At 25.9% G+C, this 11,672-nt stretch overlaps 1 protein-coding gene across 1 annotated transcript; it reads left to right on the plus strand.

The window, feature by feature from the left end:
• On the plus strand, nt 1-1,976 carry LOC136078835 (uncharacterized). The gene is made up of 4 exons (XM_065794650.1): nt 1-296; nt 498-606; nt 1,318-1,441; nt 1,819-1,976. Exons 1-4 carry the CDS (start codon nt 58-60, stop codon nt 1,974-1,976), a joined length of 630 nt encoding a protein of 209 aa, XP_065650722.1. The 5' UTR covers nt 1-57.
• The last annotated feature ends 9,696 nt before the right edge of the window (nt 1,977-11,672 follow it).

The following is an 11,672-nucleotide window of genomic DNA, read 5'->3' on the forward strand; positions in this document are numbered from 1 at the left end:
TTTGAAAATTGTTAGTGCTATAAATATTTTTTATAACATACCATATTTGTATCAAGAATGGATGTTGGTAGTGTATTTAATAGTTTCAGCGAGCTTAAGCAGGCAATACTAGAGTATGAACGATCGTATTTTTTATCATTATATGTTCGAGACAGTCGAACCATTGATTTAGCAATCAAAAAAGGATTAAAGCGCTATATCAATAAAGAATTAAAATATTATTATCTAACGTATTGTTGTTATCATGGTGGGCGCCAGTTTAAGTCAAGATCAAAAGGTATTCGTCCAAATCAAAGGTACGTCTGAAAATGAGTATTTTATTTAAATTTGTATAAGAGAATAAAAAATAAAAAAAGATTGTAGTTAAAGTCTCAAAAATTTTTTAATTTATTTTTTCTTCAGTCTTTTTTGCTAACGATAATTTAGCTGTTTTACTTCATAAAATCTGATTTAGTTTAACAAAGGATGTTAACTTTATTTTTATCATTGATTGTTAGCACATATAACATTAAATGTCCGTTTACTATTTGCATTGGTGTTAGTGAAGATGGAGAACAGCTCTGTGTTACCAAAGTTATTAATGAGCACAATCATGCAATTGATAAGGTAAAAAAATTTTTATTTAGTATTTGATCATCGAGTAAGTACTTTTTTAATATATACTGGTATTTTAATATATAAATGTGAGTTCAAAAATCAAATAATTATTTGATATTGTAATTATTTCAGAATATGTCCCAAGAAACTAATTGATTACATCCTTCTCAGCTTTAGACAAATTTTTTAAATGTATAAATAAAAATAATTTTAAAACTTTTGAAATTTTTTATTTTATTTTATAGAAATTATATTATTTGAAATCTTTTTTTGTATGCTTTTTTTTTTATGGCAAAAAAATTTTTTTATTAAACAAAAATCATTATAATTAAAAATGATGAATGTAAAAAAATTACAACATAACATAAAGACAATAAAGTAAAACATTTTTAAAGTGTTAACATTTGATGATTATAGAGAATATTTAATTCATATACTTAATATAGAACCAATAAAAGTTTTTCAAAACTATTCATTTGGTTTATTATTACCAAATTTATATTGATATCCTTTTTAGTATTAATAAAGTAGCTCATTATTTAAACTTAAATAATTTAGATTTTAATAATATAATAAGTTTCTTGGAAGAAATTTTTAAATGATATTTAATTTTTTCTTAAGACAAGTTTATATTTTAGTATAGTTTTTATTTTATTAGTTTACGTTCAAGTAATAATTTTTAAATTATTTATTTAATTTTCATTGTTTTCGATTATTTAGGAAATTATAGAAAGGCTTCCAAAAAATAGGAAATTAGATAATGAGCAAGAAAATAATGTGAGGCAAATGTTGAAATTACATGGTAATAAATGGCTTATTCATGAGCATATTCAAAATGAAACAGGTGATGATTATTAAGTAGCTGTATGCTAGCTGATTTTTATGAAACACGAATTTATTACTGAACAGAGCTAAGAACTTTCATTGATACAATTATCAATTCTGAAAAAACTTTAATTCATTGTAAAACCAAAGGCGTTTGCAATTTATAACACTTGAACATGACTAATAAGTTTTCCTATCACTGCTTACTTAAGTAGTTCTCAATTGAATCAGTATTTCTAAATGTTTTAGTCATAAGACAATTTTTAATACTATATAATGTAATAACAATATATTTCATGAATTTTTTTAATTTTTATTAACTTTATAATTTTTCTTATTTCATTTTGTTATATTGTTATAATTTCTAATATTACCTATTCATCATTAAACATTTAGGGAAGAAGATTACATTAAAAGATATCCATAATTTAGCGTCTAAGGAGAAGGGTTCAACAGATGTAGAGTCTTTACTGGCAGTCTTTCAAAACTGTGATGGTTTGTTTTTGTACTTGTTTTTTTTTTTTTTTTTAATTTTAATTTACTTTTTTAACTGAGTTTGACTTGACTTGTCCATTAAAGAGTATTAACCTCTTTTTATATTGTAGAAAACAAGACTTACTCATACAAACACTAATTTGAATTGTTCATATAAATTATATTCTATATTACCCATATTTAACTATATTACATATTCCTTAGCAGAACTAACAAAACCTTATTATTATTCATTATTATTCTTAGTTTAAATTTAATATTTTATTTGTATTTTAATTTATATTGCTTTTTGCAAGTGTGTGTTTATTTTGTAACAGGTGCAGATGTAGGTATAAAATGTGACAATAGTGGTACTATCCAGGCAATATTTTTCCAGGATGCAGAAATGAAGAGATTTTTTTCATTGTATCCTGAATTAATTTTGATAGATGCAACATATAAGTTAACTAATTTACGAATGCCATTATACATTGTCCTGGCAATTGGTCCAAATGGAGAAAGTGAAATTGTTGCTATTTTTGTAACAGCATCTGAGGATGCGTTGACCCTCACTAATGCTCTAGAGACTTTTAAATCAAAAAATGTAAAATGGACTGAAACTGTCACCATTTTCACTGATAAGGACATGGCTGAGCGTGACTCTCTGCGAACAACTTTTCCAAATGCAGTATTGCTTTTATGCTTATTTCATGTTTTGCGTGCTATGAGTAGAGAAGTGACTGTGTTAAAAATGGGCATTTCAGAGAGTCAGAGGTTATATGCATTGAGAGCACTTCAAAAAATGGCATAAAAATGTCACAATATGATAAATGAAAGTAACAAAAATATATATATACAATAAAATACTTAAGTTAATAAAGTTAAAAAAAAAAAAAAAAAAAAAAAAAAATCTGTATATAATAAAAAAGAAATCTGTATATAATAAAAAAGAAAAAAAAAATCTGTATAACTTGAATAAATGAAAACTTTTAAAAACAAGAAAAAAAATGAAAAAATGCTAAAAAAAATAAAACAAATTCAGTTAAGGAGTTTAATTTTTAAAAAAACATTTTAATTAAGTATTTATTTTTTTCATTAATTTCAACACTCAGTGTTGTTTATATTATAAACTTAAAAAAAATTTTATCAATTTTTTTTTGCATTCTGAAAATTCAGTTATTGTGTATTCACAATAAAAAATGTAGTACTTTTATTTCTGTCAATCAATATTAGTACATTGAAGTTGAGTGCACACTTTTAATAATTTCTCTAGCCTTTGATGATGTTTTCCAATGTAATTACTGTAGTTGCTGTTGAGCATGTTGTTGATATTGATATTTTGAATTTTTATATATATTTTATTAAAAGACTATTTTAAAAAGTATATTATTTGCAGACAAACAGAAAATGGTGTATAATGTGAAACATAAATAAAAAGTGTAGAAATAGAATAAAGCTTGAATGTAAATACATACACAATTGATCACCATTGCATAATTTATTGACCGAAGTTTAAAACCAATATTTGATATGTTTAAACAATTTAAAAGTTTTAGTGTTCACAAACTCACACATACAGTGTTCACAAACTCACACATACAGTTGGATGCCCTTCCAAGCATTAACCTATTTTACATAACATGATGCATTATTTATATCTCTAAATAATCTCTAAAAAAATTTATTAAAATTCTTGGATGGAATTAATATCCATTTGTAGCTCTTTTAACAAGTTTATGAAGTTCTTTGTGTAAATTATTTTAAATACTTTCCAACCATAAAAAACCACTTTAAAAAGTGGTTTTATATGGTTGTAAAGTATTTAACAAACCACTTTAAAAAAGTGTGTTTGTTGTTCCATGTTGAAGTTTCCTTTTAAAATTAAGGCAAAGAAAAAGTTAACTATTTTTAATTCATAGAATTACTATGCTTTTTTCTGTAGACTTTAAAATCAAAATCTTGGTTCTAGTTCGAATCAAAACCTGTGAAACATGCGCTACATGCACTTAGTGCATAATAGTGACAAAGTAATAGTGCATAATAGTGACAGCATAACATTATGTTATGCTATACAGCATAACATAATGTTATGCTGTATAGCAGTCAAAGGTAGAGAATATAGGTTGATGCAGTCCCAGCACCTAGAGAACTAACTTAGTTAAGGCATGTTAACTGATGATGCAGATGATTGAATATCAACATGTAGAGAGATAGAAGTAGGAAAACTTGGACAGATTGCATGGACAGAATACAGATAACTTGGACAGAATGTGTTACATGAAAAAGCTTGAAAGATGTCAAACCCATGCAAGCGCAGAAAGGAGGTTAAAGCTATGAGATTTATATACACTTTTATATAAATAATTTTCAATTGAAAACAGTATATCTGTGGGATGAATCAACTTATTTTTTGTTTACAAACATAGTCCCAGCTATTTTTTATTTGAGTTTTTAAATTGGGTTATTTTTTATTTGGGTTTTTAAATTGGGCCCTATTTAAATATCAACCATCTCTTTACATAAAACCTGTAACTATCTCTTTATATAAAAGTTTGTTAACTGATCTATTGTATGTCTTAATTTAGGTTTTACTAACAACAAGTTGTTTTCATTTGAAGTTGGTTGACTAGCTACATTTATTATTATGTGGATATATCATGATACTTTGAAAATTTTTGTTTTTTATGGCATGTCTTTATGATATGTCATGATAGATAAATTTTCTTTAATTCATGAGACATTAACAACTTTATGCTAATTAGAACTGATTGCTATGATTGTTTCTTGGAATATTCAAGAAAACAGCTAAACAGGTATATGTTTGTTGTTTTTTAAAAGGAAGGCATTTTAATGCTTTCATGCAAGTAATAAACTATCGTTATTAAAAAAAAAATTTTCTTCCTCCAATCACTTTATAGAAAATAGTCAAAGTTTTTTTTTTGATTGTATCAAAGTCTATCTGCTTTTAAGCCACACTGGTAATTTCAGTGAATATATCAAATACCAAACCTTTTTAACATTCCAGTGAAATATTTATACTAAAGAATATATAAATCTTAAATAGAATATATAAATATATTTCTTCTTTGAGTGTGGTGATCCATGATTGTGGCTTTTCCATTAAAATGTGGAGAACCGCAATTGTGGCATTTAAAGCAATCTTCGAAACTGTGACCTTTAGAGCCAAAATACCGGTTTAGGTAATTTATATATGGTGCCACTGAATAGATCATAATTTTTTATTTATTTTTATATTTTATATATTATATATATATGCACATATATATATATATATATATATATATATATATATATATATATATATATACATATTTTACTGTAAAAATGTATATACATAATCTTGATTTTTTATTTTTCTTGCATAGACACAAGGTTAATTGTATTATAGAATTATTAAAGATATATAAATAAAATAATTTTAATTTTTTGTTTCTTGCATAGTCAGATTTTTTATTTTTCTTGCATAGTCAAAAGGTTAATGCTATTATAGAATTATTGAAGATATATAAATAAAATAATTTTAATTTTTTGTTTCTACGAAATTTTGAAAAAAAAAAGTCAAAATTAAAAAAAAAGAGGTACTTATTCAGTTTTCATGTTGAAAATTTCTTGTTCTTGACAAGCAAGGTTCGTGTTTCTTCGAAACACGAACCTTGCTTGTCAAGGTTCGTGTTTCGAAGTTATAGAGTTGAGAGAGTTATAACCACAGGAAGCAAGAGGCCTTGGGGAGGTAAATTACAAAAAAAAAAAAAAATCACAATTAATATTTTTTACATGCATAAAATTATTAAATTGTAGCGTGGCTTGCAGTCAAATGGATATTTTCTTACAACTGCTTTATCATAGTTTCAATAGGATTTATAAATTTTATACTTTAATGAGAAATAAATCAAAAGCTAATTTTTGTTTTTGTTGGTGAGTGAAATAATTATTTTCTTTTCTATAACAAGTAATAATTATTCAATGGGGAAGGGAGGAGGGGGAGTATCTTAATAAGGTGGGTGGGAAAACTTTCAAAAAATTAATAAACGCCCCCCCCCCCTCTATTAAGGACTCAAGAGTATGAGCAGAGCAACTAAGCAAGCATTAAAATTGAACATTAACATTTTATTTGAAAAAAATTCCTAATTTATCTATTATTAAAAAAGTAAAGAGTGCAAATTTGAATTTAGATCCAATGCATCAGTATCAGTCAAATTGGCATCAGCATTGGCCAAAAGTAGGCATACTTAAGTATGCACCCCTAATATTCAAAATTAAGCAAATATAATGGAACCAAAGAGTAACCATAAAGACCATTTTTTAATGTTACAATTAAACAAAACTATTCTTACCATGTAGATGTTAAAATTACTTTTTCTTTCATAAACTGCTGGCTGATGATCAATAAAGTAAATTTCAATTCTTGAAATTTACTAAATTAAAACCATTTCTCAACAGTACCAATACTAAAAGATAAAAATAGATATTATTGAGATATTTATTAAAGAAAATAGAATATTAATAAATGTATAGGAAGAAAGTAATAGTAAATCTTATACAGTTTTTATAGTTCTGTGTCATCATTTTGAGGTGCTTTACCTAACGTTTTGATGTACCAATTTAATAAACAATATAACAAGGGTAAGTAACTAATTTTAAAACTTTTCCAAGAAATGCCTTTTACAATAAGATGCTATTTAAAATCAACTACTTATCTTTGGATAAAACTAAGCAAGGTGAACACAAACAAAGTGATATTTCAAAATCATTCTCACAGCACCCATTTTAACTAGGGAGGAGGAAGAGGAAGGTAATCTCAAGATTAGCCTTATACAGCAATTAAAACTGATGGCAAGTTGTACCAATTTACTTGTTTGCCATTTGAGCCAACAAATGTTGTTGCTGTTATTCAAAGGAAAATCTACAAATTTATAATTGAAAATTTTTTAAAAGACTTATGCATATTTAGATAATATTACTGTAGCTGGCATGACTCAAAGTGAACACAACTTTAATTTAAAGAATTTATACAATACAGCTGAGGAAAACAAGCTTTCATTTAACAGTTTACATAATTTCAGTCAATTCTTTAAATCTACTCGTTATGTTCTATCTCATAATAGTATGAAGCCGGATCCAGAGAGATTACAGCCTCTACTTTAATTACCTTTACCGTTAAACATGCCTCGAATGATTCTTGGAGCAGGAACATGTTTTTGCAACTGTTTAACAATATGTTCAACTCTCTTTCCGCTCACACCATACAATGAACAAAAAGCTATTTTTAATACCTTTATTTTATTTTACCACTATTTATATACACATAAGAACATAAACGTTTTGGGCCCTCACAAGGCATTGGCCTACGTTTTTAACTGCTTTCATTTGAACATGGAAAAATATGGTTTCACGAGAAACCATATTTTTACTTAAATAAGTTCTTTTATATACAATACTTGAAAATAATAATAACACTATACTAGAATACAGTATATGACAAGAAGAAACACTTAAAACACCTTATATCTCTTTCAAAAGATATAAAGTTAATACTGTTAATATAATTTTTTATAATATAATAGTTACATTTATATTATATATATAAATTATATTATATTTATATTATATTAATATAATATTGATATAATAGTTATATTTATAATATAATAGTTAATATATAGTTAATATAAACACATGCAACCAGACACTACTGAATGGACATAAACACAAAATATATCCAGTGCAAAAAGGAGGTAATTGCAGAGAGAAAACCTCGTTTTTGCACCAAATATATGAAAGGAATACTTATTTTTCTACCAAATCATGAATTTAATGACTCAAGAAGTTTTTTAATCTATTGTCAGCCAAGGACCACGAGGCTGTATGTCCACATTTTGTATTTTTTCTGACTATTATCAATAAAAATTCAACAATCAATGGAGTATGCGTCCAATAAATCTACTCTTAAGAATGGTACAACTTTTAAAAATATTTAAAAGTTAGTCAGACATTCTGACAGAAACCCTTTACAAATTACTTTAAAACTTGATTCCCTCGGAAACACAAAAAATGGACATATTACCTCTTGGTTCTCGGCTGATGCTATGTCATTTTTATACTAACTGATAGAACTTCTTTTATATACCAACAATTCAGGAAATATATATATACATATTTTATTATCAGGAAAGTTTGTGCAACCCTCAAAAAAATATTAAAAAATAAATATATTTTTTAATTTAATTTTATTAAATGTTCAAATATTCGCCATTATTATTTATGCATAGTTGCATCCATTCCAACCACTTGTCAAATATTTTCCAATAGTCTTCAATAAGTATGCCTAAAAGTATCTTAATTTGTCTTTTTTGACTTTCAACGTCTGTATTATTGAAAGATGAGTTTTAATGCGGCCAAATAGCCAAAAATCTGATGGAGCTAAGTCTGGTGAGTAAGGTGAGTGACGAACTATATTAAATCTGGCTTGATGTAGGAAAGTTTTCACTGCTTTTGTGACTTTAGATCTAGCATTGTCACAAAGAAATTTCTTATTTTTTGTACCTGAGGTAGGTCTTTGCTTGTTTTTAATAAGTTGCACTAACTTTCTTAAACACCCTATGTATATATGAATATTACCTATTCTTGTTATTTTATATAACAGACTAATGACACTTTTTCATCTTCGGTGAAAAATTAAAAATGAAAATTACTTTTTGTTTTCCAGTTTTAATGACACAGCCATGGTTATGTTACAATTAAATATCATAGATATATGAAAAACAACATCATATTGTTTGTTAATTATTTCAAGATCTTTGACAAGTGAAATTTTTGAATGGATAATGTTAATGGCTTTAATCTGAAAAAAGTAAATATAGATAACGATTATTTTTTAGTTTGTCTGGCATGCATATTTCAAATAACAACCAAGTATGACAAATGCTAGAAACAAGTTCCAATTGACACAATCCCTTACTTTTGCTAACATAACAATTGATGAGTCTAATTCTTTTATAAATATAATTGATAGAATTTTTTTTTAGGAAAATTTTTTATCCAACATAATTCACTAAACCTTACTGATTTTAGAAGAGTTAGAATTTCATTATTAAAATAAAATTTGCTAAATCTGCAGTTAAGCCTAAAATAATTATACTTTTTTGTACTATTAATAATTATATTATTTGTATTATCTCACCCATAAAGATTTTTTAAATATAAAGTACTATTCATCAGCTTGTTGGATAGTGGATGCATGTACTGAAACCAATATATATTCTATGTTTAAAAAGTTTCCATTGATAAGAGTGCAATAAGCAAAAAATATATAACTATTGCAGGTTTACCTAAAACTTAATTCTCTCAAAAAATAAGTAGACACATTATAAATGAATGTGTTTAATTTATCATTGTATGCCACAAAAAGCAAAGACTCAAGAATAAATCCCTGATGGATTACTTTATTAAAAGGTTGGGTTAAGTATATATTTTTAATATACTTGAATTGGAGTTTATGGTTCAAATGAGATTTAAGATTTTAAGCCAGCTACCAACATAGGTAGTTAAATGTTTATCATTTAAACCGATATTGCAATTTATAAATAATTAAAAGTATCAAAAAATGTATGTTTTCATATCCATTACTTTCAATAATAAATAACACACAAATAATTTCAATACATTTAATAATAATGAAATAGGTCTGTAATTAACCATCTCAAAATTATAGATTTTTTTGAAAGAAGTTATAGATTTCAATCAAAAGCTTCTAACAAAAAAAAAACATGCATCAAACTAATATTTAAACAAAATACATGAAATAAAATATAAATCAAACTTTGAATAAGACAACCTTACTAGTTATTTGTCCGGAAAACTGACATTATCATCATAGATTACATTAAAAGCCTTGTTTTAGAAATGAGATAACCTCATAAGGTAACCAAAACACATTCAAAATACTTTTGATCTGATTAACTTTGTAATTGATTTGGCAATTTTAACTAGAGCAATTTCAAGTAGAGGTGATGGAGTGATTAATACTAAACTTTGTTTGTATTTTAAAAGCAAATTAAAAAAGCGACTTTCATTATATGACTTTCAATATATTTAATGTTTATTTTGAAGAGTAAAAATACCTTTTTATTTAAACTTATTTAAAAAAAATAATAATAATTCAGGAAAGTACTTTTTTTGTTATTATAGTATAAATTAATTTTATAATAGTATATTTTGTTAATAATAGTATATCTTGGGATAAGCTTAAGAATAAATGTTGGTAAACTATTATATATGACTTTTCCCAGATCTAAGAATATTTGTAATTAGTTACATGCATTAAATTTATACATGCAAATAACTACAAATATTCTTAGATCTAGGAAAAGTTAATGATTAATGCATTTCATTTTAAATTACAGTAATAATAAGTTGTCTTATTCAAATTATAAATCAAACTCTTAATTCAGAGAAAATTATATTTTTTACATCTTTTAAAAGCTGCTGTACATTTAAATTGAAGTTACTTACATTATTCCCACCGCTTATCACATTCAAAAATAAGTTATTATTTACGGACACGTAGAGACTAATTAGTTAGAACCCAGACCAGCCGGTACTCAAGCTGCTGGCGTTAGAGATCCAGCAGCCGGTACTGTAGCCACTGCGTAATTTTAAATATATGTTTTAAAGATTATATCGTAATACGCCAAGAAACATACGCCATATCAAATCACGCGTTTTTGCGCAACCGAATTTTGTGCTGAGAAAATGGTTCCACGTTTTTAGAACTTGGCGTTTAGGCAAGATGGTGTTTTGTAGCATATTTTTTTAGAATTTTATATTAACTTAGAAGTTTTTTTAAAAGTAGAATAGTTTAACTTTTTTAAAGAGTATTTTTTTATTATATTGACGAAAGTTAAAGTGTTATTTATTGATATCAAAAAGTCAAAAAGTGTATTGTACTTCTTGTGCTTAGTAAATGTTGAAGATATTAGCTTTTTTTTTTTTTCTATCCTATTCTTTTTTTTAAGTTACCCTATTTTTAGATAGATTAGCAGATACCCTATTTTTACCCTCACTTTTGGTATTTAAATTTTGTTTTTCCGACTTCTGTTTGGGGGAGAAGGTGGGGGGGGGGGATTTACTGAAGGATATTAAATATTCGTTTTTATAAGCCGATAATAGTAATTATAAAAAATTTGTGATTTTTCTATACAATGATTTTGTGGTAATATTTAAGTACTAATATTACATTTATAAAGTATCAATGTAAAAATAATATTTATTATATATTAAATCAATAATACATGTTTTTTGCTAAATACTACTCTGTTCCTGAAGTTGTTTCCTTGACACAAACTCTTAAATATTAAAGCTCATATACTGAAGAAAAAAGCGCCCTATAACACTAATATACCTTTGATAACTATTGAGCATTATAATTCTATTATGAGTCGAACCCAAAAGTTATCTGGTGCTGAATTTAAGAAGAATAAAAAACAGCGCCAAGAAAGTGACGAGAAACTACAAAACTGTTTCAAAAAGTGGTTAGTAACAAACTCAGTGGAGAAACAAATTATTTCAGAGAATATTTGTATTGAAATTAATGACAATTCAACAGATCCTATAATTGACTTTAATTGAGTTCAGATCATCATTTGGAATTAATTGAAGAGGAGATTTTCATCAGCCAAAGTCAAGAAGAATTTTGCAAAACTGATTCAGAACCAACCAGGGAAGATGAAAATGCCTAGCTTTCAGGCCCAGCTGAA

The sequence above is a fragment of the Hydra vulgaris genome, chromosome 03 (assembly GCF_038396675.1).
Source record: "Hydra vulgaris chromosome 03, alternate assembly HydraT2T_AEP".
Classification (NCBI taxonomy): Eukaryota; Metazoa; Cnidaria; class Hydrozoa; order Anthoathecata; family Hydridae; genus Hydra; species Hydra vulgaris.

Coding starts and splice junctions, on each gene's coding strand:
- LOC136078835 (XM_065794650.1), top strand. CDS start 58: ATGGATGTTGGTAGTGTATTTAATAGTTTCAGCGAGCTTAAGCAGGCA. Junction 297..497: donor GGTATTCGTCCAAATCAAAG/GTACGTCTGAAA, acceptor ATTGATTGTTAG/CACATATAACATTAAATGTC. Junction 607..1,317: donor ACAATCATGCAATTGATAAG/GTAAAAAAATTT, acceptor TCGATTATTTAG/GAAATTATAGAAAGGCTTCC.